This window comes from Chelonia mydas, chromosome 6, assembly GCF_015237465.2.
Source record: "Chelonia mydas isolate rCheMyd1 chromosome 6, rCheMyd1.pri.v2, whole genome shotgun sequence".
NCBI lineage: Eukaryota > Metazoa > Chordata > Testudines > Cheloniidae > Chelonia > Chelonia mydas.
The window spans coordinates 8,962,211-8,989,908 of NC_051246.2; the positions used below are offsets into that span (position 1 = coordinate 8,962,211).

Sequence of the window (27,698 nt, forward strand, 5' to 3'; positions counted from 1 at the left end):
GAAAGAGTCTAGCGGAGGGCAACAAAAATGATTAGGGGACTGGAACACATGACTTATGAGGAGAGGCTGAGGGAACTGGGGATATTTAGTCTACGGAAGAGAAGAATGAGGGGGGATTTGATAGCTGCTTTCAACTACCTGAAAGGGGGTTCCAAAGAGGATGGCTCTAGACTGTTCTCAGTGGTAGCAGATGACAGAACAAGGAGTAATGGTCTCAAGTTGCAGTGGGGGAGATTTAGGTTGGATATTAGGAAAAACCTTTTCACTAGGAGGGTGGTGAAACACTGGAATGCGTTACCTAGGGAGGTGGTGGAATCTCCTTCCTTAGAAGTTTTTAAGGTCAGGCTTGACAAAGCCCTGGCTGGGATGATTTAATTGGGGATTGGTCCTGCTTTGAGCAGGGGGTTGGACTAGATGACCTCCTGAGGTCCCTTCCAACCCTGATATTCTATGATTCTATGGGATCGGGCAGGAGTGATGCCCCTGGAGGGCTTCTTCTATTCTTGTTCCTTTTTCATTTATAAGGCTAAACAACCTTTTACTATTACTTTTAATTTCCTTTGCAAGGTCTCACACTCAGCTTGACTTCTGGCAATTCTCACTTTATCCCTACACTTTTTGACCTCCGAGACATAGCTTTCTTTGCTGATCAATCCCATCTTCTGTTCCTTGCAGTCTCTCTACTTACTCCTAATCACCTTTTTGAGGCGCTTATTCATCCATTTAGGTCTGGACCTCTCTCTACAAACTTTTGCCCCTTGTTTGGAATGCAAATTCCAGATCATTTTTACATCTTTACCTTAAAGAAATTTCAAGGCTCCTCCACATTTGTGACCCTGAGCTCTTCCGTTGACTTCACTAGTTCCCTCAATTTTTCACTCTGAACTTTTGAAATCAAAAACCTTAATTAACAACCTAGTTTTGATTGCCCTTCCATTTAATTTAAACTGAATTACCTCGTGATCACTCCACTCCATCTTCTATGATATCCTCACTGCTTCCCAAACCAAGTCTACAATAACATTACCTCCTGTTTGCTCAGTGACTATTTGATGAAGCAATCTGTTGGTTATCACAACCAGGAATAACTAGGTACTACTACTAATAATAGCATTGTATTGCAAGTCTATATCTGGGAAGTTAAAGTTTCCCATAATGACACAATTTCTGGTAATATTTATCTCACTAATGTTCTTTTCCTGCCTGACTGAAACTTTTCCAAACCCCTCACTACAGTGAGCTAGCCTTCCCCCCTGCTAAGAGAGACAGATCATTTTTAATAGTTTGCCTAACAATACAGATGGGTAATATTACATTGTGAAGAATGTGGGAGATCTCTGTTATCTGTATGGGTGCTGTGTGCCCTCTGTTTATTTGATTGTTCTTATGCTGTCTACTACATTGGTTCACAGATTTCACTCCAGCAGGAGCCCCCCTCAGCTCCACAGGAAGGCAGATAATGGCTTTAGATAATCCAATCACTGCTTTTACCTGGTAATACAGGGGTCAATTTCTTGGAAGGTTTGCCTCTAACCAAGCTGGACCCAACATCCCTTGTACTGGGACTGGGGAGGGCATCTTCAGGCAGGAAACTTGAAACAAAGAACAACAAAAACACATAAAAACAGGAGACCCTGAGCGTAAGGGAGACAGTATCTGCAGGGAAGCAGACAGAACCTTGGTCCCCAGAAGAGGGGTGCCTGGAATGAGCTAGGCCTGTCTACGCTTTGAGAGAAATGCTAAGCTTTAGATAAGACAAGCATAGAGGCCCTTTTGTAGTTTTAAGTAGAGCTGGCCAGGAATTTTTCAATTAGACAGACAGCCAACCTGAAGCAAATACTCACCAGCAACTACACGCCACACAACAAAAACACTAACCCAGGAACCTATCCCTGCAACAAAAGCCATTGACAACTCTGTCTACATATCTATTCAAAGGACACCATCATAGGACCTAACCACATCAGCCACACCATCAGGGGTCGTTCACCTGCACATCTATCAATGTGATATATGCCATCATGTGCCAGCAATGCCCCTCTGCCATGTACATTGGCAAAACCAGACAGTCTCTACACAAAAGAATAAATGGACACAAATCAGACGTCAAGAATTATAACATTAAAAAACCAGTCGGAGAACACTTCAACCGCCCTGGACACTCAATAACAGACTTAAAAGTGGCAATTCTTCAACAAAAAACTTCCAAAACAGACTCCAATGAGAAACTGCAGAACTGGAATTAATTTGCAAACTGGACACCATCAAATTAGGCCTAAACAAAGACGGAGTGGATGGGTCATTACAAAAACTAATTTCCACATGCTAATTTCCCCCAACTGTTACTCACACCTTCTTGTCAAATGTTTGAAATGGGCCGCCCTGATTACCACCACAAAAGTGATTCTTCCTCCTGTTGATAATAGCCCACTGTAATTGAATTGCCTCGTTAGAATTGGTAAGGCAAGGCCCATCTTTTCATGTACTATGTATACATATCTTCCTACTGCATTTTCCACTCCATGCATCTGATGAAGTGGGTTTTAGCCCATGAAAGCTTATGCCCAAATAAATTTGTTAGTCTCTAAGGTGTCCCAAGTAGATCTCATTGTTTTTTCAATAAAAACTGTTTCATAGGAAAATGCTGATTGATCAAAACCAAATCTTTTTTTGCAGGAATTTATCAGTTTCAATTAAACTTTCATCAGCAAGATGTATCAGGTCCAGGATGGAATTTGTGGTCAAAGCCATAATATTAGAGAGAGAGAGAGAGACCCACCACAGGATAGTAAATAGTCCACTAGTTAGGGAACGCACCTGGAGCGTGGGAGACCCAGTGTCACAGTGCTGAGAACCAGCAGTTGAACTAGCACACTGGTCACAAAGGGTGTGTCTACACAGCACAGAAATACCTGTGGTGGACCATGCCAGCTGACTCCGTTTGCGGGGTTGTTCCATTTCTGTGTAGACTTCCGGGCTCAGGTTGGAGCTTGAGCTCTAGGACCCTACGAGTGGGAGGGTCCAAGACTGAGACCATGAGTATACACAGCAAAGAAACAGCCTTGCACCCCGAGCCCCACAAGCCCAAGTCAGCTGGACCAGGCCAGCTGCAGGTATCTAGTTGCTGTGAAAACATACCCTGTAAGTACAATTAGTTTCCCTGGGGAAGGGACTGATTGAGGGAAGCTGGGGCTAATTGCTAGACTCCTCTGAGCTGGGGGAGCTATGGAGCTAGTTAATCCATTAACTGGAAGAGCAGAAAGACCCACGGGAAGGAAGTGCAAGGTGGGAATGAGAGACAGAGAGAGTGGGAGAGGCTAGCAGGGCCGGGATAAAGGAAAATCTTTGAATGGAGAGATCTCTGCCCTCTCTTCTCTCTGGCAAAGGGGAATGATGTTGTTATGCCCGGTAAATAGAGTTGCTGCCAGGACGGTAAAGGGCGGTGGCTGAAATAAAACAAATACACTACACCTCAGTGATTACAAACCGGAGCTGTTAGAGCCATTTGCACGAGAAGACAGAGAAGCAGGCATGACCAGCCACACCCACGTTCAACTCCCTTCTCTTCCTAAATTGGGACCCCACCTTCCACACAAATGCCACAACCACAAGGCTAGCGATGATTCTGGGATGGTCTCTCGCTCTGGTTTTAAAAAGGAAAATAAAATAACCCTGAAAGGTCTCGGTTCTCTCCTGATGTGGAACTTCATCTTGTGCAGATGTGGTCACTCCATATTAAAAAAAATAATATCAGAATTGGAAAAGATTCAGAAAAGGGCAACAACAATGATTAGGGCCCAGCGTGAGCACTTGCAACTCCTCTCAGAGACCAGCATGCTTTACAGAAAGCACTAGAGACAAAACAAAATATTCCTGACCCTATTCTATATACACTTCTCCTCACCAGTGCAACCAGAGAAGATCAAGTTATGTCAAAACAAGAGCACACATTAACTTTGAAGTAACATTACAAGTAGGAACAGGCCCAGTAGCCGGGTCACCTTGCCCCCATGCTGCTAGCCAACTAAGCATGAGCTGCTTTCAGGTTAGAGAGGGGATAGCATCTCCCAAACGTCCCGATGACTCTCCAAGAGACAGGCCTCTCCCTCAGTAAAGGCACCAAGACGAGTCTCATTGGCAGAGGACAATACGCTGCAGCCCTGTGTTCTGGGTGGGCCAGTGGAGGGGACCTATCCTCCTCCATAGCCTCATGCAGCATAGGGGACGGCCAGCCGGGGAAATGGGAAGGATGAGTTCGGTTGGGACACCTCAATACCTTTTCGTGGGTCAGATGAGGGTACACTCCTACTGGTGCTCCAGCCACTTGCACCGTAGCATTCTCCATCCCCACAGACATCCGAGTTCCACCTGCGGGAGCCTTCGCTGGATGTATCACCAATGACTGACTTCCCCACAGACTCGGTGAATGGCCCAGCAGGTGTATCTATGGCTTAATGAGACAGAAACAGTACTGAGGAGACACTCATCTTTCCTCCACAGCACACCCAGCAACCTGCCGCAAGGACACCATAAATGGACTCTCTCTCTTAGTGCTATAATGACATTCAGAACAGGGCTTGCAGAGTGGAGAGAGGTGGCAGACCATTATCTAACTTGGATAGAGGCCCAAGGGGGCCCTGAATCAGAGACCTCAGCTGTACGGGCGTGTATGTGTAGCCTTTCCATGGGTTAGAGTTCCCTTCATTTCCCGTCTCCAGCTGGACCTGCTGAGAAATCATGGTTGGCAAAGAGAGGTGTGGCAGCCCACGGACCTGGTCTGTGAATGGGAGAATGTTGGGATTCCACCCTGGGGGGAGTGAAAGGACAGGGTCTGCCCTGGAGACGGTGTACTCAAGAGAGACTGAAGAGGAGTCAAAGGGACAGCTACCCCATAGCTGTAACATCTTCCATCTAGTGGGGAGCCCAGGTTGAGCGCTTGCAAGTCTGAGTGACGGAGGCAACCTAGTGACAGGTGATGTGGAAAAAGCTCATGTACTCAATGCTTTTTTGCCTCTGTCTTCACGAACAAGGTCAGCTCCCTGACTACTGCACTGGGCAGCACAGTATGGGGAGGAGGTGACCAGCCCTCTGTGGAGAAGGAAGTGGTTCAGGACTATTTAGGAAAGCTGGACGAGCACAAGTCCATGGGGCCGGACGCACTGCATCCGAGGGTACTAAAGGAGTTGGCGGATGTGACTGCAGAGCCATTGGCCATTATCTTTGAAAACTCATGGCGATCGGGGGAGGTCCCGGATGACTGGACAAAGGCTAATGTAGTGCCCATCTTTCAAAAAGGGAAGGAGGAGGATCCGGGGAACTACAGGTCAGTCGGCCTCACCTCAGTCCCTGGAAAAATCATGGAGCAGGTCCTCAAGGAATCAATTCTGAAGCACTTAAAGGAGAGGAAAGTGATCACGAACAGTCAGCGTGGATTCACCAAGGGCAATTCATGCCTGACTAACCTAACTGCCTTCTATGACGAGATAACGGGCTCTGTGGAGGAGGGGAAAGCAGTTATTTCTTGACTTTAGCAAAGCTTTTGATACGGTCTCCCACAGTATTCTTGCCAGCAAGTTCAAGAAGGATGGGCTGGATGAATGGACTAGAAGGTGGATAGAAAGCTGGCTAGATCGTCGGGCTCAACGGGTAGTGATCGATGGCTCCATGTCTAGTTGGCAGCCGGTATCAAGTGGAGTGCCCCAAGGGTCGGTCCTGGGGCCGGTTTAGTTCCGTATCTTCATTCATGATCTGGAGGATGGCGTGGACTGCACCCTCAGCAAGTTTGCCGATGACACTAAACGGGGAGGAGTGGTAGATACGCTGGAGGGTAGGGATAGGGTACAGAGGGAGCTAGACAAATTAGAGGATTGGGCCAAAAGAAATCCGATGAGGTTCAACAAGGACAAGTGCAGAGTCCTGCACTTAGGACGGAAGAATCCCATGCACTAGGTACCGAATGGCTAGGCAGCCATTCTGCAGAAAAGGACCTAGGGGTTACAGTGGACGAGAAGCTGGATAGAAGTCAACAGTGTGCCCTTGTTGCCAAGAAAGCTAACGGCATTTTGGGCGGTATAAGAAGGGGCACTGCCAGCAGATTGAGGGACGTTATCGTTCCCCTCTATTCGACATAGGTGAGGCCTCATCTGGAGTACTGTGTCCAGTTCCGGGCCCCACACCATAAGAAGGATGTGGAAAAATTGGAAAGAGTCCAGCGGAGGGCAACAAAAATGATTAGGGGGCTGAAGCACATGACTTATGAGGAGGGGCTGAGGGAACTGGGATTGTTCACTCTGCGGAAGAGAAGAATGAGGGGGGATTTGATAGCTGCTTTCAACAACCTGAAAGGGGGTTCCAAAGAGGATGGATCTAGACTGTTCTCAGTGGTACCAGACGACAGAACAAGGAGTAATGGCCTCAAGTTGCAGTGGGGGAGGTTTAGGTTGGATATTAGGAAAAACTTTTTCACTAGGAGGGTGGTGAAGCACTGGAATGCGTTGCCTAGGGAGACGGCGGAATCTCCTTCTGTTATAAATATACAGGGAAGGGTAACAACCTTTATGTATGCAGTAATATAAAATCCCTCCTGGACAGAGGTTACCTGTAAGGGGTTAAGAAGCTCATGTAACCTACTTGGCACCGAACCAGAAGGACCAATGGGGAAGGAAGATACTTTCAAATCTGGGGGTGGGGGTGGGGGTTCGGGGGAGGAAGGCTTTGTTTGTGCTCTTTGTTTGTGTGCTCTCGCTGGAGCCAGAGAGGGACCAGGCAGAAAAAAAAAAGCATCTCTTACAGACAAGCAGAAATAAGCATCTCGGTTCGTAAGTAAAGCTAAAAAATGCATCAGGTTATCTTTTGTTTTAGCTTGTACATTTTCCCTATGCTGGAGGGAGGTTTATTCCTCTTTTTTGTAACTTTGAAACTAAGCCTAGAGGGGAATTCTCTGTGCTTAAATCTGTTTGTTTCCCTGTAAAATTACCTTCCATCCTGATTTTACAGAGGTGATTCTTTTACTTTTTTAAAATAAAATCCTTCTTTTAAGAACCCGCTTGATTTTCAGTGTCCTAAAGACTCAGGGGGTTGGTCTGTGCTCCCCTGTACCAATTGGTGAGGATATTTTGGCAGGCAATAGGAACTCCAAGTGGTCCTTTCCCTAAATCTTTGTCTAAATCCCTTGGGGGTGGCAGAATACCATCCAAGGACAAGAAGGGATTTGTGCCTTGGGGAAGTTTTAACCTAAGCTGGTAGAAATAAGCGTAGGGGGTCTTTCATGCGGGTCCCCACATCTGTACCCCAAAGTTCAGAGGGGGGAGGGAAACCTCACACCTTCCTTAGAGGTTTTTAAGGTCAGGCTTGACAAAGCCCTGCCTGGGATGACTTAATTGGCGACTGGTCCTCCTTTGAGCAGGGGGTTGGACTAGATGACCTCCTGAGGTCCCTTCCAACCCTGATATGCTATGAGTCTAAGTCCCCTCCGATACCAGCATGCTTTACAGAAAGCACTAGAGACAAAACAAAATATTCCTGACCCTATTCTATATACACTTCTCCTCACCAGTGCAACCAGAGAAGATCAAGTTATGTCAAAACAAGAGCACACATTAACTTTGAAGTAACATTACAAGTAGGAACAGGCCCAGTAGCCGGGTCACCTTGCCCCCATGCTGCTAGCCAACTAAGCATGAGCTGCTTTCAGGTTAGAGAGGGGATAGCATCTCCCAAACGTCCCGATGACTCTCCAAGAGACAGGCCTCTCCCTCAGTAAAGGCACCAAGACGAGTCTCATTGGCAGAGGACAATACGCTGCAGCCCTGTGTTCTGGGTGGGCCAGTGGAGGGGACCTATCCTCCTCCATAGCCTCATGCAGCATAGGGGACGGCCAGCCGGGGAAATGGGAAGGATGAGTTCGGTTGGGACACCTCAATACCTTTTCGTGGGTCAGATGAGGGTACACTCCTACTGGTGCTCCAGCCACTTGCACCGTAGCATTCTCCATCCCCACAGACATCCGAGTTCCACCTGCGGGAGCCTTCGCTGGATGTATCACCAATGACTGACTTCCCCACAGACTCGGTGAATGGCCCAGCAGGTGTATCTATGGCTTAATGAGACAGAAACAGTACTGAGGAGACACTCATCTTTCCTCCACAGCACACCCAGCAACCTGCCGCAAGGACGCCATAAATGGACTCTCTCTCTTAGTGCTATAATGACATTCAGAACAGGGCTTGCAGAGTGGAGAGAGGTGGCAGACCATTATCTAACTTGGATAGAGGCCCAAGGGGGCCCTGAATCAGAGACCTCAGCTGTACGGGCGTGTATGTGTAGCCTTTCCATGGGTTAGAGTTCCCTTCATTTCCCGTCTCCAGCTGGACCTGCTGAGAAATCATGGTTGGCAAAGAGAGGTGTGGCAGCCCACGGACCTGGTCTGTGAATGGGAGAATTTTGGGATTCCACCCTGGGGGGAGTGAAAGGACAGGGTCTGCCCTGGAGACGGTGTACTCAAGAGAGACTGAAGAGGAGTCAAAGGGACAGCTACCCCATAGCTGTAACATCTTCCATCTAGTGGGGAGCCCAGGTTGAGCGCTTGCAAGTCTGAGTGACGGAGGCAACCTAGTGACAGGTGATGTGGAAAAAGCTCATGTACTCAATGCTTTTTTGCCTCTGTCTTCACGAACAAGGTCAGCTCCCTGACTACTGCACTGGGCAGCACAGTATGGGGAGGAGGTGACCAGCCCTCTGTGGAGAAGGAAGTGGTTCAGGACTATTTAGGAAAGCTGGACGAGCACAAGTCCATGGGGCCGGACGCACTGCATCCGAGGGTACTAAAGGAGTTGGCGGATGTGACTGCAGAGCCATTGGCCATTATCTTTGAAAACTCATGGCGATCGGGGGAGGTCCCGGATGACTGGACAAAGGCTAATGTAGTGCCCATCTTTCAAAAAGGGAAGGAGGAGGATCCGGGGAACTACAGGTCAGTCGGCCTCACCTCAGTCCCTGGAAAAATCATGGAGCAGGTCCTCAAGGAATCAATTCTGAAGCACTTAAAGGAGAGGAAAGTGATCACGAACAGTCAGCGTGGATTCACCAAGGGCAATTCATGCCTGACTAACCTAACTGCCTTCTATGACGAGATAACGGGCTCTGTGGAGGAGGGGAAAGCAGTTATTTCTTGACTTTAGCAAAGCTTTTGATACGGTCTCCCACAGTATTCTTGCCAGCAAGTTCAAGAAGGATGGGCTGGATGAATGGACTAGAAGGTGGATAGAAAGCTGGCTAGATCGTCGGGCTCAACGGGTAGTGATCGATGGCTCCATGTCTAGTTGGCAGCCGGTATCAAGTGGAGTGCCCCAAGGGTCGGTCCTGGGGCCGGTTTAGTTCCGTATCTTCATTCATGATCTGGAGGATGGCGTGGACTGCACCCTCAGCAAGTTTGCCGATGACACTAAACGGGGAGGAGTGGTAGATACGCTGGAGGGTAGGGATAGGGTACAGAGGGAGCTAGACAAATTAGAGGATTGGGCCAAAAGAAATCCGATGAGGTTCAACAAGGACAAGTGCAGAGTCCTGCACTTAGGACGGAAGAATCCCATGCACTAGGTACCGAATGGCTAGGCAGCCATTCTGCAGAAAAGGACCTAGGGGTTACAGTGGACGAGAAGCTGGATAGAAGTCAACAGTGTGCCCTTGTTGCCAAGAAAGCTAACGGCATTTTGGGCGGTATAAGAAGGGGCACTGCCAGCAGATTGAGGGACGTTATCGTTCCCCTCTATTCGACATAGGTGAGGCCTCATCTGGAGTACTGTGTCCAGTTCCGGGCCCCACACCATAAGAAGGATGTGGAAAAATTGGAAAGAGTCCAGCGGAGGGCAACAAAAATGATTAGGGGGCTGAAGCACATGACTTATGAGGAGGGGCTGAGGGAACTGGGATTGTTCACTCTGCGGAAGAGAAGAATGAGGGGGGATTTGATAGCTGCTTTCAACAACCTGAAAGGGGGTTCCAAAGAGGATGGATCTAGACTGTTCTCAGTGGTACCAGACGACAGAACAAGGAGTAATGGCCTCAAGTTGCAGTGGGGGAGGTTTAGGTTGGATATTAGGAAAAACTTTTTCACTAGGAGGGTGGTGAAGCACTGGAATGCGTTGCCTAGGGAGACGGCGGAATCTCCTTCTGTTATAAATATACAGGGAAGGGTAACAACCTTTATGTATGCAGTAATATAAAATCCCTCCTGGACAGAGGTTACCTGTAAGGGGTTAAGAAGCTCATGTAACCTACTTGGCACCGAACCAGAAGGACCAATGGGGAAGGAAGATACTTTCAAATCTGGGGGTGGGGGTGGGGGTTCGGGGGAGGAAGGCTTTGTTTGTGCTCTTTGTTTGTGTGCTCTCGCTGGAGCCAGAGAGGGACCAGGCAGAAAAAAAAAGCATCTCTTACAGACAAGCAGAAATAAGCATCTCGGTTCGTAAGTAAAGCTAAAAAATGCATCAGGTTATCTTTTGTTTTAGCTTGTACATTTTCCCTATGCTGGAGGGAGGTTTATTCCTCTTTTTTGTAACTTTGAAACTAAGCCTAGAGGGGAATTCTCTGTGCTTAAATCTGTTTGTTTCCCTGTAAAATTACCTTCCATCCTGATTTTACAGAGGTGATTCTTTTACTTTTTTAAAATAAAATCCTTCTTTTAAGAACCCGCTTGATTTTCAGTGTCCTAAAGACTCAGGGGGTTGGTCTGTGCTCCCCTGTACCAATTGGTGAGGATATTTTGGCAGGCAATAGGAACTCCAAGTGGTCCTTTCCCTAAATCTTTGTCTAAATCCCTTGGGGGTGGCAGAATACCATCCAAGGACAAGAAGGGATTTGTGCCTTGGGGAAGTTTTAACCTAAGCTGGTAGAAATAAGCGTAGGGGGTCTTTCATGCGGGTCCCCACATCTGTACCCCAAAGTTCAGAGGGGGGAGGGAAACCTCACACCTTCCTTAGAGGTTTTTAAGGTCAGGCTTGACAAAGCCCTGCCTGGGATGACTTAATTGGCGACTGGTCCTCCTTTGAGCAGGGGGTTGGACTAGATGACCTCCTGAGGTCCCTTCCAACCCTGATATGCTATGAGTCTAAGTCCCCTCCGATACCAGCATGCTTTACAGAAAGCACTAGAGACAAAACAAAATATTCCTGACCCTATTCTATATACACTTCTCCTCACCAGTGCAACCAGAGAAGATCAAGTTATGTCAAAACAAGAGCACACATTAACTTTGAAGTAACATTACAAGTAGGAACAGGCCCAGTAGCCGGGTCACCTTGCCCCCATGCTGCTAGCCAACTAAGCATGAGCTGCTTTCAGGTTAGAGAGGGGATAGCATCTCCCAAACGTCCCGATGACTCTCCAAGAGACAGGCCTCTCCCTCAGTAAAGGCACCAAGACGAGTCTCATTGGCAGAGGACAATACGCTGCAGCCCTGTGTTCTGGGTGGGCCAGTGGAGGGGACCTATCCTCCTCCATAGCCTCATGCAGCATAGGGGACGGCCAGCCGGGGAAATGGGAAGGATGAGTTCGGTTGGGACACCTCAATACCTTTTCGTGGGTCAGATGAGGGTACACTCCTACTGGTGCTCCAGCCACTTGCACCGTAGCATTCTCCATCCCCACAGACATCCGAGTTCCACCTGCGGGAGCCTTCGCTGGATGTATCACCAATGACTGACTTCCCCACAGACTCGGTGAATGGCCCAGCAGGTGTATCTGTGACTTAATGAGACAGAAACAGTACTGAGGAGACACTCATCTTTCCTCCACAGCACACCCAGCAACCTGCCGCAAGGATGCCATAAATGGACTCTCTCTCTTAGTGCTATAATGACATTCAGAACAGGGCTTGCAGAGTGGAGAGAGGTGGCAGACCATTATCTAACTTGGATAGAGGCCCAAGGGGGCCCTGAATCAGAGACCTCAGCTGTACGGGCGTGTATGTGTAGCCTTTCCATGGGCTAGAGTTCCCTTCATTTTCTGTCTCCAGTGCCTTAAAAAAAAAAAAAAAAACACAACAACAACTCCCATAGAAAGTAACTGGAAACTCAACATTCAGTCTAAGGATTTTGAGGAAAGGATTGCACAAGGTGAACCTTCCCACATTCAAGTCCCAAAAAGGAACTAAAGAAATGAATTTAATTACATAACTTTATAAAATCTAATGTAAAGAAACAAATAATAATCTAATTTTTACAGCATGGCATGGCTATTTAGTTGAGGATTGATCCTGCTCTGAGCAGGGGGTTATAGAATCATAGAATATCAGGGTTGGAAGGGACCTCAGGAGGTCATCTAGTCCAACCCCCTGCTCAAAGCAGGACTAATCCTCAATGAAAGCATCCCGGCCAGGGGTTGGACTAGATGACCTCCTGAGGTCCCTTCCAATCCTGATATTCTATGATTCTATTTTATAATTCTCAGACATTACCTTCACAGTTATACATTCATAGAAATAAAGAAAACAAATTAAAATCTGAACAGTTCATTCCCTCAGAAATATGGTGAGAAGAAACTGAAAGTTCCCCAGAGCTTATGTTTTGTTCACCTAAGTCTCAGATTCTTTGATCACCAAATCTATACAGTCTGGTGAGTCTAAAACAACATTTTCCCTCCACTGGCTTGTGGGAATCTTCATCTGGAATTCATGCAGACCCTTCCTCTGCTGAAATCACTGCTCATGGTTATAGTTTAGATGTATCAGAAATACTTTTGGCCCTCTGGTGGGAAACAGACTGGCTTATCAGCCCCACACTGCATAGTGCATGTATACCAGTTCCCCTGCCTGTTGGAATCTCCTCATTTATAGCCTGTTCTTGCCTGTGGTCTCTGAGTGCCTTCTGTACTTGTGAAATTGGGAGTGGGGTAAACAAAATTTTCCTCACAGTAAATCGCAGTGATCAGTGTGTGGTTCATGCAAAATTAATCAGTTGGACCGAACCCCTATGATGCTGTTGGGAGAGCAATGAGGAAAGAAGGTTGCCGCTGTATTATAAGGAACATGGAATTAGGCACCTCACAGAATGGCTGAGGGACTGACCCACAGCCCAGTGAAATCAATGGAAAGACAACACAAGAAGGGAGAGGGACACAGCTGTGACTGACATGGGGGCTCCAGTGCCAATGAGGGCCCAGCTCTGCTTCTGTACTCCCAGCTCCCATCCCCAGAGACCCCAGCTCCTGCCCTCTCCATGCAGCCCGCTCTGGGAACCGCAGTCTCCCACTGCCCCTGAGCCCGCAGCATCTGCCTGGGGCAGCCTCCCCCTGCCACTGCCTGGGACCCTGCAGCCAAGGCTCCCAGCACAGGGATCTGCAAGCCCTGGGGAGCCCTATATAGCCCCCCATTACCCAGGCCAGCTCCTGATTGGCTGCTCCAGCCTCCTCTATGCAAATAAGTCCCCATCCCCTTATGCTAACGAGGGCCCAGGTGGCCCCTTGGGGGGAGGGGAGCTCAGAATGTCCCTGAGGTGACAGTTAAACCGACATAACTGACCGCCAGGGGAGCAGGGGGGAGGGGTTGAACTCAAGGGGCTCCTCGGGGGCTAGAGAGGGGGAAATTCAGGATGGGGCCAGGGATGAGGGGAGGGAGGAGCTTGGTAGGAGGGATCAATTGGAGAGGGGAGAATTTGGGGGGTCAATTGGCTGAGGGGAGCTTGGGAGGGGTGTTAATTGTGAAGGGCCTGTTCTGTAGGGTTGCCAACTGTCTAATCCGAAAAACCCAAACACCCTTGCCCTGCCCCTGCCTCTGCCCCTTCCCTGAGGCCTCGCCCTCGCTCACTCACTTTCACTGAGATGGGGCAGGGGGAGCGGGCTCTGAGCTGGGGCTGAGGAGTTCGCAGTGTGGAAGAGGGCTCGGGGCTGAGCCAGGCAGGGGGTTAGGGTGCAGGAGGGGGTAGGGACCCTTGGAGAGAGTTTGGTTGTGTGGGGGGCTCAGGGCTGGGGTGCAGGAGGGGATACGGGCTCGGGGAGGGAGTTTGGTTGTGGGGGGGCTCAGGGCTGGGGTGCAGGAGAGGATACGGGCTTGGGGAGGGAGTTTGGTTTGGGGGGGGGCTCAGGGCTGGGGTGCAGGGTTGCAGGCTGTGGCCGGGTGGCGCTTAAGTGTATAGATTTAAAGAAAATCCTGTTACAAGAAAATACAAAACTAAGACTAGCAAAATAGAAATAGCTCTGTCCCCACCACTACATTTAAAGAAAAGTTGGTGACTCCAACTAGTCGAGACAATTTAACTAGAACAGTTTGGCTAAAATCAAAACCACATTCAAAGCACGTGATTAAAATCGAAGACATTATTTTTCCCTCCCAATTTCCCCCTGACTATAATTAGCACTGCCAGGGCTTCCCTGTTGGAGGGTAACATTATCACTAAACTGCTGCAAAAAGCTCCAGGGTTAGGGACACCAGCCTGCTTCCTGCTCCTGGACTCAACGTCTCCCAGCTCACCCGGGGCACATGGCCCTTTGCAAAGCAGCTGCCCTGACCGCTCCCCCTCATGGAGTCTGACCTCAGCAACAGGGAACCTACTGGAGCAGACCCCAAACTACCATACCCAATTCCAGAAGCTTCTGGATGTGAGGGCTTAATCAGCCTAGCAACAATGACCCAGACACAACCCACTCCTACCCGACCCTCAATGGGTCTCCTAAAAAGATATCTCCCTATTAGGCATGTGGGTTACATATGCACATTGTGCTGGTGCAGCAAGAGGCATTATTGGTGAATACGGTTTCCTGCCTCTCTGGTGGCAGGGTGAACACACACAAAGATATGTAACTACTACTTCTAATATACAACTCCCATAACATTTTTCTTCCTGTAACGGAATTTCATTCAATGGACTTCAAAATCTGAAATTCCTAGGCAACGACAGTGTTCTTCCACTTTGGGTGCTTTATTTTGTGTTACAATCATAGAATCATAGAATATCAGGGTTGGAAGGGACCTCAGGAGGTCATCTAGTCCAACCCCCTGCTCAAAGGAGGACCAATCGCCAACTAAGTCATCCCAGGAGGGCTTTGTCAAGCCTGACCTTAAAAACCTCTAAGGAAGGAGGTTCCACCACCTCCCTAGGTAACCCATTTCAGTGCTTCACCACCCTCCTAGTGAAAAAGTTTTTCCTTATATCCAACCTAAACCTCCCCCACTGCAGCTTGAGACCATTACCCCTTGTTCTGTCATCGGTTATCACTGAGAACAGTCTAGATCCATCCTCTTTGGAACCCCCTTTCAGGTTGTTGAAAGCAGCTATCAAATCCCCCCTCATTCTTCTCTTCTGCAAACTAAATAATCCCAGTTACCTCAGCCTCTCCTCATAAGTCATGTGCTCCAGCCCCCTAATCATTTTTATTGCCCTCCGCTGGACTCTTTCCAATTTTTCCACATCCTTCTTGTAGCGTGGGGCCCAAAACTGGACGCACTACTCCAGATGAGGCCTCACCAGTGTCGAATAGAGGGGAACGATCACGTCCCTCGATCTGCTGGGAATATTCCTACTTATACAGCCCAAAATGCTGTTAGCTTTCTTGGCAACAAGGGCACACTGTTGACTTCTATCCAGCTTCTCATCCACTGTAACCCCTAGATCCTTTTCTGCAGAACTGCTGCCTAGCCACTCGGTCCCTAATCTGTAGTGGTGCATAGGAATCTTCCGTCCGAAGTGCAGGACTCTGCACTTTTCCTTGTTGAACCTCATCAGCTTTCTTTTGGCCCAATCCTCTAATTTGTCTAGCTCCCTCTGTATCCTATCCCTACCCTCCAGCGTATCTACCACTCCTCCCAGTTTAGTGTCATCTGCAATCTTGCTGAGGGTCCAATCCACACCATCGTCCAGATCATTAATCAAGATATTGAACAAAACCAGCCCCAGGACTGACCCTTGGGGCACTCCACTTGATACCGGCTGCCAACTAGACATGGAATCATTGATCACTACCCGTTGAGCCCAATGATCTAGCCAGCTTTCTATCCACCTTCTAGTCCATTCATCCAGCCCATCCTTCTTGAACTTGCTGGCAAGAATACTGTGGGAGACCATATCAAAAGCTTTGCTAAAGTCAAGGAATAACATGTCCACTGCTTTCCCCTCATCCACAGAGACAGTTATCTCAACATAGAAGGCAAGTAGGTTAGTCAGGCATGACTTGTCCTGGGTGAATCCATGCTGACTGGTCACTTTCCTCTCCCTGAAGTACTTCAAAATTTGATATATGAATGTCTGATCTGTTTGACTTAGTGTTTCCTGAAGGTTTAGTTGTGCAAATCATGCTTCTCCACTTCCCTCTCTTCAGCTCAAATGCTGCAGGTGGTATGAGAAAAACTAAATTGGAAAGCTGTCATTCTGTTGCTGTTTGAATACTTTTGCACAATGATTTATTTTATGGCAGTAAGCACTATGGCACCTAAGCTGGACATTTGCCTTTTTAACTGTTTCTCCAACAGTGCATGTATTGCTTGTCCTTCTTTGCAAACCAATGCTCTCTTTGTTTTTGTCTGTGTTTGTGTCTATCTTGTATATGTTGTATGCCTTTTATATTGTTAACGATTTCCATTTTTGTAACGGTTTCTTTGCTTGGTTGCTCTTATGGCATATATCAAATAGCATGGTTAAATTCCATCTGATTGTCATAACATATGCACTCTGGTTTCATTGCCTTTTGTGCCTAAATCTTTATGATCTCTAACAAGTTCATGTGCAAGTGTGCCAAATTTGTGCGATTGAAGCTAATTAGTGCGGTCTGGTTGCATATTGGGCCACAGTTTCTTTCCCTTAGATCAGATGTGTTGAGAATATACCACTCATATATTACATTTCTTTGAAATACAAAGTTTTGGGGTTTTTTTTCTAAATCTTCTAGGACTGTAGTTGCACCTTGCTTTTCTTCAAAAAAAGAAAAGGAGTACTTGTGGCACCTTAGAGACTAACCAATTTATTTGAGCATAAGCTTTCGTCAGCTACAGCTCACTTCATCGGATGCATACTGTGGAAAGTGTAGAAGATCTTTTATACACACAAAGCATGAAAAAATACCTCCCCCCACCCCACTCTCCTACTGGTAACAGCTTATCTAAAGTGATCACTCTCCTTACAATGTGTATGATAATCAAGGTGGGCCATTTCCAGCACAAATCCAGGGTTTAACAAGAACGTCGGGGGGGGGGGGTAGGAAAAAACAAGGGGAAATAGGTTACCTTGCATAATGACTTAGCCACTCCCAGTCTCTGTTCAAGCCTAAGTTAATTGTATCCAATTTGAAAATGAATTCCAATTCAACAGTTTCTCGCTGGAGTCTGGATTTGAAGTTTTTTTGTTGTAATATTGCAACTTTCATGTCTGTAATCGCGTGACCAGAGAGATTGAAGTGTTCTCCAACTGGTTTATGAATGTTATAATTCTTGACATCTGATTTGTGTCCATTTATTCTTTTACGTAGAGACTGTCCAGTTTGACCAATGTAAATGGCAGAGGGGCATTGCTGGCACATGATGGCATATATCACATTGGTGGATGTGCAGGTGAACGAGCCTCTGATAGTGTGGCTGATGTTATTAGGCCCTCTGATAGTGTTCCCTGAATAGATATGTGGGCACAGTTGGCAACGGGCTTTGTTGCAAGGATAGGTTCCTGGGTTAGTGGTTCTGTTGTGTGGTATGTGGTTGCTGGTGAGTATTTGCTTCAGGTTGGGGGGCTGTCTGTAGGCAAGGACTGGCCTGTCTCCCAAGATTTGTGAGAGTGTTGGCTCATCCTTCAGGATAGGTTGTAGATCCTTAATAATGCGTTGGAGGGGTTTTAGTTGGGGGCTGAAGGTGATGGCTAGTGGCGTTCTGTTATTTTCTTTGTTAGGCCTGTCCTGTAGTAGGTGACTTCTGGGAACTCTTCTGGCTCTATCAATCTGTTTCTTCACTTCCGCAGGTGGGTATTGTAGTTGTAAGAATGCTTGATAGAGATCTTGTAGGTGTTTGTCTCTGTCTGAGGGGTTGGAGCAAATGCGGTTGTATCGCAGAGCTTGGCTGTAGACGATGGATCGTGTGGTGTGGTCAGGGTGAAAGCTGGAGGCATGTAGGTAGGAATAGCAGTCAGTAGGTTTCCGGTATAGGGTGGTGTTTATGTGACCATCGTTTATTAGCACCGTAGTGTCCAGGAAGTGGATCTCTTGTGTGGACTGGACCAGGCTGAGGTTGATGGTGGGATGGAAATTGTTGAAATCATGGTGGAATTCCTCAAGGGCTTCTTTTCCATGGGTCCAGATGATGAAGATGTCATCAATATAGCGTAAGAAGAGTAGGGGCATTAGGGGACGAGAGCTGAGGAAGCGTTCTTCTAAGTCAGCCATAAAAATGTTGGCATACGGGGGGGCCATGCGGGTACCCATAGCAGTGCCGCTGATCTGAAGGTATACATTGTCCCCAAATGTAAAATAGTTATGGGTAAGGACAAAGTCACAAAGTTCAGCTACCAGGATAGCCGTGACATTATCGGGGATAGTCTTCTTGATGGCTTGTAGTCCATCTTTGTGTGGAATGTTGGTGTAGAGGGCTTCTACATCCATAGTGGCCAGGATGGTGTTATCAGGAAGATCACCGATGGATTGTAGTTTCCTCAGGAAGTCAGTGGTGTCTCGAAGGTAGCTGGGAGTGCTGGTAGCGTAGGGCCTGAGGAGGGAGTCTACATAGCCAGACAATCCTGCTGTCAGGGTGCCAATGCCTCCAGCTTTCACCCTGACCACACCACACGATCCATCGTCTACAGCCAAGCTCTGCGATACAACCGCATTTGCTCCAACCCCTCAGACAGAGACAAACACCTACAAGATCTCTATCAAGCATTCTTACAACTACAATACCCACCTGCGGAAGTGAAGAAACAGATTGATAGAGCCAGAAGAGTTCCCAGAAGTCACCTACTACAGGACAGGCCTAACAAAGAAAATAACAGAACGCCACTAGCCATCACCTTCAGCCCCCAACTAAAACCCCTCCAACGCATTATTAAGGATCTACAACCTATCCTGAAGGATGAGCCAACACTCTCACAAATCTTGGGAGACAGGCCAGTCCTTGCCTACAGACAGCCCCCCAACCTGAAGCAAATACTCACCAGCAACCACATACCACACAACAGAACCACTAACCCAGGAACCTATCCTTGCAACAAAGCCCGTTGCCAACTGTGCCCACATATCTATTCAGGGAACACTATCAGAGGGCCTAATAACATCAGCCACACTATCAGAGGCTCGTTCACCTGCACATCCACCAATGTGATATATGCCATCATGTGCCAGCAATGCCCCTCTGCCATTTACATTGGTCAAACTGGACAGTCTCTACGTAAAAGAATAAATGGACACAAATCAGATGTCAAGAATTATAACATTCATAAACCAGTTGGAGAACACTTCAATCTCTCTGGTCACACGATTACAGACATGAAAGTTGCAATATTACAACAAAAAAACTTCAAATCCAGACTCCAGCGAGAAACTGTTGAATTGGAATTCATTTTCAAATTGGATACAATTAACTTAGGCTTGAATAGAGACTGGGAGTGGCTAAGTCATTATGCAAGGTAACCTATTTCCCCTTGTTTTTTCCTACCCCCCCCCCCCATACGTTCTTGTTAAACCCTGGATTTGTGCTGGAAATGGCCCACCTTGATTATCATACAAATTGTAAGGAGAGTAGTCACTTTAGATAAGCTATTACCAGCAGGAGAGTGGGTTTGTGTGTGGGGGGGGGGGGGTGAGAAAACCTGGATTTGTGCTGGAAATGGCCCAACTTGATTATCATACACATTGTAAGGAGAGTGATCACTTTAGATAAGCTATTACCAGCAGGAGAGTGGGGTGGGGGGAGGTATTTTTTCATGCTTTGTGTGTATAAAAGATCTTCTACACTTTCCACAGTATGCATCCGATGAAGTGAGCTGTAGCTCACGAAAGCTTATGCTCAAATAAATTGGTTAGTCTCTAAGGTGCCACAAGTACTCCTTGTCTTTTTGCGAATACAGACTAACACGGCTGTTACTCTGAAACCTTGCTTTTCTTCGTCTGCTACCTTCAATGTGGCCACTCTGATTTGCATGCTTTCTTGAATCAGTTTGCCCAGAAGGCCACAAAGAAGCTCCAGTTTTCACTAATATCCCCATGTATTTTCATAATAGCAGAGAGTGAATAGGTAGTCGCAGAGACCACAGCTAAATGTGACTCAATGACTCTGGTCAGCTACAACAACCACCTAAAGCAGTAACAGCTCTTTTACTTCTGACACTATGTTAAGAGCTGCACACAGGCAGCTATCTGCTCTGCATAACAACAAACATTTTATTAAATCTATATATTTATGATGAATACAATAGACACTATTAGCCTTATGTGCCAGCAGATGGTGATCTTTATATGTAATAATTATACATATACCATATGCAAAAGAGTGTACAGAAAAAGAGTACTGATTGAGGGCCCTTGATTTTTTTCAATCTCATGTCGAGCCTCCGGCTGAACAGGGTGGGCACCACTGGGGTAATGGGAAAGGTCTGAAGAGCCACAAAGGTATATTACTAAAAAGAAGCAGGTGGCTAAGGTGAGGATAAAGTACTATGCAGGGGGAGTGTGTCTGGGTTCGGAAGGATTGGGAGGCTGCCATGCTGAGTGAGATGAAGGAAGGGTAGATGTGATAACTATTCAGTACATTTCATTCAGAGCTGCAAAAGGAAACCTCAGGTTGCACTAGAGATGAGTGAAGAGCAGTAGGTGACCAGAGGCAATGGCTCTCAATGACACTACCATTTCAGCCAGGGGAATTAAGGCTCTGCCTCCTGTAGCCAGTGATTTTAGTTTATTGTTCATTTATTGTGTGATGTTATAATTTATTAACATGTTATGTCATACATAATCATTGTATGCTAAACAGAGTTAAGTTGTAGGATTATAGAAGTATCAAATTGATCAGTATGTAGAGGGAATAATCATGTATTAGGTCTCTAAGTAAGTAAGGCTGAAACGCAAGGCCTACAGGCTGAGGCCTGTAAGATATTAGCTTAGCCATACTAGGCCATAGAGTTAAGAAATGCTGATATGTGTGCCACTGGTATGCTACAAAAGATGCTTTGGCATTCACATGGTTTGCACAGTCATCACCTCAAAGGGGGTATGATCTGTGGTGGCAGTAGTGGGAGTTCCCCGAGTTTAAAATCCCTCCTGGCCAGAGGAAAAGTCCTTTCACCTGTAAAGGGTTAAGAAGCTAAAGATAACCTCGCTGGCACCTGACCAAAATGACCAATGAGGAGACAAGATACTTTCAAAAGCTGGGAGGAGGGAGAAAAACAAAGGGTCTGTGTCTGTCTGTGTGATGCTTTTGCCAGGGACAGAACAGGAATTTAGTTTTAGAACTTAGTAAGTAATCTAGTTAGAGATACGTTAGATTCTGATTTCTTTAAATGGCTGAGAAAATAAGTTGTGCTGAATGGAATGGATATTCCTGTCTGTGTGTCTTTTTTGTAACTTAAGGTTTTGCCTAGAGGGATTTTCTATGTTTTGAATCTAATTACCCTGTAAGGTATTTACCATCGTGATTTTACAGAGGTGATTCTTTTTTACTTCTATTAAAAGTCTTCTTGTAAGGAAACTGAATGCTTTTTCATTATTCTAAGATCCAAGAGTTTGGGTCTGTGGTCACCTATGCAAATTGGTGAGGATTTTTACCAACCCTTCCCCAGGAAGTGGGGTGCAAGGGTTGGGAGGATTTTGGGGGGAAAGACGTTTCCAAACTACGTTTTCTCAGGAACCCAGATAAAGTTTGGTGGTGGCAGTGGAAGTCCAAGGGCAAAGGGTAAAATAGTTTGTACCTTGGGGAAGTTTTAACCTAAGCTGGTAAAAGTCAGTTTAGGAGGTTTTCATGCAGGTCCCCACACCTGTACCCTAGAGTTCAGAGTGGGGAAGGAACCTTGACACATGGTTTGCCCAGTCATCACCTCAAAGGGGGTATGATCTGTGGTGGCAGTAGTGGGAGTTCCCCGAGTGCCATTAAAATGAATGGAATCAGTGTATTCCAACTGCATCCATTGGCATCTACCAGTTTCCGCAGCATTAGCTTGACGGTGTGATTTGTTCTTTCTAGAATCCCTGAGGATTGACGTCTACATGGAATGAGCAATTTTGTTGCACTCCGAACAACATCTTTGGAACACTCGTGTTTAGCAAAAGCATCTATATATTTAGTCACTAATGGCTGCACATTTGCCTTTCCCTTTGCAATGTTTTTCTTTGGGGGATAAAAAACTGCACCGGGCCTGTTGGCTTTAGGCTATCTATCATTATGGGTCCGCCTTCTCCACCCCCTGCTACAGACTCTAAATCTGAAGCAAGTAGCAGAGGTGACTTTCCCTCTGTTAAGCTTGAAATTGTAGCCACCAGAGCCGAACCCACGATGGTGTAATACCACATTACAAAATTCACTTTAAACAAAATACAAGGCTACACTCCCCATTCCCAAACCCCTTCCCACAGTTACATTTTCCATGTACCCAGTTCTCACAGAAACAGAACATTGATAGAACAGGCCTCTCCCAGACCCTCCCACTACAGGAAATTGCAGCAGCTCCTTCTCTCACTTGCCAGTCGAGCGGTACGAAGCAAGTTTTTCAGTACATGGGCCAAGCTCATCCTTGGCAGCAACTTGTAAACAATCAATGAATGTCACTTACTTGGCCTAGCATCGGAATTCACCCTGTGGTACATTAACAGAGAGGCGGTGGCACTATGACAGAAACAAGAGACATACATATTAATACGTAGTCCAGTGGATGCCACCCCTTGCACCCATCCCACGGTAACCTTGGTTGAATTTTGAGACAACCCACAAGAAATGAACAAGAGTCCACTTTTCAAAACAAAGTTCCCCTGTTTTCACAATCATATTGTTTGGGTCAGAAGACCTACCTCTGCGAGAACAATTATGAATAGCACAATCATTTCCCACTGATTGGGAATTACAAAACTAAGAAAGCAAAGTGGAACCAGTACTTGTCTTTGTTTTGTCAGTTTTGTTTTGACTCAGTTCCCCCCAACACACACACTTTTTTTGTTTAGCTTATTTTCCACTCCAAGTTATAAGCATCAAGCCTTTTGAACCTCAGCAATGGGGTTTCTTGGATGTTACCAATATATGTTAACTATTCACAGATTTGCTTTTCCGTGCTCACCTAAAGCTTGCTCTCACTATTGGGAGAGAGGAGGGAAAATTTAGATCAATAATGGGACTGCACCTCTGACCCGAACTTTGCACTCTGACCTCAGATGAACCAAAGACTGAGCCATGACTCTAGCCTGCAACCATCCACCTACCAACAGACTGCCTGCTCTTTTGCTATTCTCCTTTCTCTCTGATTTTTGCATTTGATGGGGGAAATGGACAAATCTCCAGCTGTATACGTAAACAGTGTTTTGGTTGCAACATCATTAACATTCCAAAAATTAATTTAAAAAATTTAACTTAATATTTTCCTGTACACTTGGGTTAATAAAGTGAAGGGGCCCATCTTGTATGGTTACTGAATGGTTAATCACGACAGCATTAAGGAAACCTAAGATGAAGCGCTAGCCATGGGATGCAAAAGTAACATCTAAATAACATGACAGATCTGGTCTCCTGCTGTATTATCTCCTTCCCAGCCACAGAAGATTCAGCCTGCTCTAAGGCCACTGGCCTAGCACATGGCCCTGACAACCTGAATCATTTAGCAGGCCTTAGAGTCTAAACAGTTCTTCAAGACTGTCAAATGCTTTGCCATGCAGAACAAGGCAATAGCTGCTGGAATCGAGGATTTTGAGTCTAGACTAAAGTGGAAATTACCTTTACCTAGCAAGCCTGAAAAACTTCTGCCAGGAAAAACAGTTTTAAATGGTCCTTCTGCTCCAGGCAGAGTTGGGGTGGGGGGAAACGTTGCACAGAAAAGATACCCTTTTGAGGAGCTCCCCTCACCCAAGCACTGAGAAGCCAGGTTTATTAGCCTGATGGCAATATGTTTACATCACACTGAAATCTGACCTCCTAGCCGAGCCCACAGTCAATGCCAGGGGGTGGTAGGAGTTTCTACAGATATGTAGAAAATCATTTTTTTTAAGTATGCTAAAAACTGACTTACCTAGGGACCACTACAACTGATAGAGAACATGGGAAAAATGGATGCAAAGGACAAGAGGAGCCTAAGGGTATGTCTACATTGCAATAAGCGCCCAGGCTGAAGCTCTGGCTCAAGCTTACCTCCCACTCCGCTGCTATCTACACTGAAATTGTTCTAACCCAGGGCTTGGACCCAAGGTCCCAGTACCCTGCAGGGCTTCAGGGTCTGAGCACGAGTCAAGATGGGACCCAAGGTCTGAGCCCTATTGCTTTGCTATGTGAACACAGCTCTCTTCATCTTGTGTCCTGAGAGTCTGCCAGAAACACCCCACAACTCCAAGGGCTGACTTCCTTTGTCCTCTCTATCCCAACAATCTTCCATTCAGAATGGAAGCCACCCCTCCCAGAGTGCAGCAGCTGCTCAGTTAGTCTGCATTAACCCATTACCGTATGAGCACCGAGCTGCAAGTACACCTTTGGAGACCCTCCTGGGTTTGCCATGGAGACCGAACCAAGCAAACCTTTTGCAAAGCGAGCTGCTTCTTGATCACAGGAGCACAGCCAAATTTTGGTGAATCTCTGGTACGAGGCCAGTAAAACTGTGGATTTCGGCAAAAGCACCAGAAATGGCCATGCATACCAGCAGATAGCTAAAAAGCTGGCAGCTTTGCAGATTTTCCAGACAGATGACCAGTGCAGGGAGCATAGTAAGAGACTGAAGAGCGAGTACCAGAAGGTCAGGGACCAGAACCATGCCCACGCCTTGGGCAACTTGCCAATGTCATGCCCATTATAGGAGGAGTTTGACTGGGTGCTGGGCACTGTGCCCAGCATAGAGCCAACTGTGGTGCTCATCAGCTAGAATGATGCCTTGCTGTCACCTGAATCTAGCTTGGGGACTGATGGGAGCCAGCAGAAGACTCTGAGCGAGGAGCACGAATGCCAATTTCCTGACACAGGAGTGAAAGCACAGGCAAAACAAGTTCTTCTAAAGCAGGGGTTTTCAAACTTTGGGTCATGGCTCATCAGGGTAAGCTGCTGGAGGGCCACAAGATGCTTTGTTTACCTGAGTGTCTGCAGGCATGGCCGCTCACAGCAGCTCCCAGTGGCTGAAGTTTGCCATTCCCAGCCAATGGGAGCTGCGGGAGGTAGTGCAGGCTGGGTCAGTGAACCACAGCCACTGAGAGCTGTGAGCTGCCGTGCTTGCAGACGCTCAGGTAAACAAACCATCTCATAGCCTGCCAACGGCTTACCCAGACGAGTCACGACTCAAAGTTTGAAAACCCCTGTTCTAAAAGTCCCTCCTTCACGTTGCTGGCTCTAGTAGTTTGGAATGCACAGACAAGAAAAACTGCTCCAGAGGCTGCGTTGACGGGCTGTTCAAACTTCCTATAACATGCAGGGTGAGCTGTAAAGTTCTCCCCACAGTGCACCACAGTCAAAATGCTAGAGAAGCCACATTTCAGGAGGAAGCTAGGGACTCCTCAGTACGGTGGTTTTGACTCAGGGCTTCGTGCTGCAGTCTGGATGCCAGACCCCCAGGTTCAAGCCCAGGTTAGAAAAGTCTTAATTGTTATGAAGCTCCTTCTCCCCGTGGTGGGTCCTGTGCTTCTGGTTAGCAGTAGTCTGAGAATTCTATCCCTTTCCAGGGAAAAACCTGCAACTCCCAGTTCTAGTGCTCACCTCAATGGCTCACTACAGTTCTCAGGGGCATGCTTCAGTCTGTTTTAGCCACTCTCATCATCGGCCAGTAAGGGAGATGGGAAGAAGCAACCCTTCCTCGCACAGTCTCTGTTGTCCCACAGTCTCTGTGATTGATTGGGGAGGGGGGAAGATAGAGTCTGGGCCCACCCTCTACTCCAGGCTCCAGCCCAGAGACCCTAATAGTAGAAGCTATTGGTAGCTGACTTTTTAACAACAACAGGACAGGTACAATTCCATGGGCCACTTCCCCACAGCAGCCCCCCGTTCCTCAATATCTCCTTCACCCTTACCTCAAGGCCTCCTTCCTTGTGCCTGATAGTGTTTGCACTGCCCAGTTTCTCCAGCAGCGTGGCTTCCTCTGACAGCTCCTGACACGCCTCCCTAACTGACTAACTGGGAAGCTCTTAACTAGTTCCAGACAGCCCTTGATTGGCTTCAGGTGTCCCAATCAACCTAGCTGTCTCCACTGCTTTCTAGAAGGATCTTAATTGGCCTCAGGTGTCTTATTTGACCTGGAGCAACTGCCATTTGGTTACCATGGTAACAGGGATTTGTTTAGCCTGGGGCTAATATACCTGTTTCTCATTACTTTCCTATAGCCATCTGGCCTTGCCCCATCACATTAAAAACCCATTAAAAACCAGTGCAGATGCTCAAGCCAAGAATTCCCTAACACGAGTCAACTGACTCGAGTCCCACTAACCCTGGGCTTACACTGCAGTTTAAACAGACCCTAATGGATACAACCTCACTGCTTCACTGAGGAGCAAGGGGTGGATAGGGCAAGCGTGTAGCTCCTTACATGCCCTAGCTCATTTTCCTGTCTGATATAGCATACATTGCTTCCTAGAAGGCCTGTGACTCTAGGCTGGGAGTACATGGGAATATATAGCAAAGTGGGTCAATTCTAGTACTTGAAGGAGAACAGAAATAGTCACTATGGGGACCTGACAGGACCAACTCAGTCGGAGCTCCGAAAACATCGCACTGGCATTGGAATGGCTGAAAGAGTGATTCCCAAAATGGGGATTGGAGATACCTGTGTTGTTCATCCAAGCAGATCTGTCCTTCTGGGATCTGTAAAAAAGAGAATAGAATGGATCATTTCCCAAGGCAACTTCTAAAGTATTTATTAAATATCAGGCACTGGATGGAGGTGAAGGCGATATCTCCTGTATCCTTATGGCTGTAGCTGTGACATAATGGGTGATTAACGTACATCTTAATTTTAACACCAGTTACTGGGAGCGGGACTTACTCTGCCCTGTTCCAGCAGTAAGAAAAGTAGTCCAGTGGGTATGGCACTAACTTGGGACACCTGGGTTCAATTCTATGCTCTGCAGAGAATTCAATTTTCACAGACTTCCTGTGTGACCTTTGGCAAGTCACTTAATCTCTCTGGGTACATCTATGCTCCAATTTAAGCACCTGCGACTGGCCCATGCCAGCTGACTTGGGCTCATAGGGCTCAGGCTAGAGGGCTGTTTAATTGCAGTATAGACCTTTGCTGGAGGCCAACCTCTGGGACCCTGCAAGGGGGGAAGGTCCCAGAGATGAGGCTCCAGCCCAAACTCAAACAGCTATACCACAAATAAACAGCTCCTTAGCCTGAGCCCCCGCTAGCCCAAGTTGGCTGACATGGGCCAGCCCCGGGTGCTTAACTGCAGTGTGGACATATCCTCTGCGTCACCAGTGCCCATCTGTAAAATGGAGATAATAGCACTGCTCTGCCTCACAGGGGTGTGTGAGAATAAATCTGTTAAAGATTGTAAGGCACTCAGATAATGTGATGCTGGGGACCATATAAATATCATAGATCAACAGTAAATTTCAATAGAATATTTAATTTCCATGT

General features: G+C 47.0%; 1 protein-coding gene across 16 annotated transcripts in view; it reads right to left on the reverse strand.

The window, feature by feature from the left end:
- The window catches only part of LOC114022685, a 118,889-nt gene that overhangs the window by 68,196 nt on the left and 22,995 nt on the right, over positions 1–27,698 (reverse strand). For 12 of the 16 annotated variants that reach the window (XR_006291642.1, XR_006291641.1, XR_006291643.1 and 9 more), the window contains exons 9-14: positions 26,883–26,920; positions 22,722–22,774; positions 11,572–11,745; positions 7,925–8,098; positions 4,277–4,450; positions 1,492–1,593 (exon numbers count right to left, since the gene is read on the reverse strand). Coding sequence is in view for 12 of the 16 variants with exons in the window: in XM_043548976.1 (XP_043404911.1) it covers positions 1,492–1,593; positions 4,277–4,450; positions 7,925–8,098; positions 11,572–11,745; positions 22,722–22,774; positions 26,883–26,920 (715 nt within the window). In the remaining 4 variants the exon portion in view is untranslated. The remainder of the gene's footprint in view (positions 1–1,491; positions 1,594–4,276; positions 4,451–7,924; positions 8,099–11,571; positions 11,746–22,721; positions 22,775–26,882; positions 26,921–27,698) is intronic. The other 4 variants (XM_037899013.2, XM_037899016.2, XM_043548983.1 and 1 more) reach the window with 2 other exon arrangements.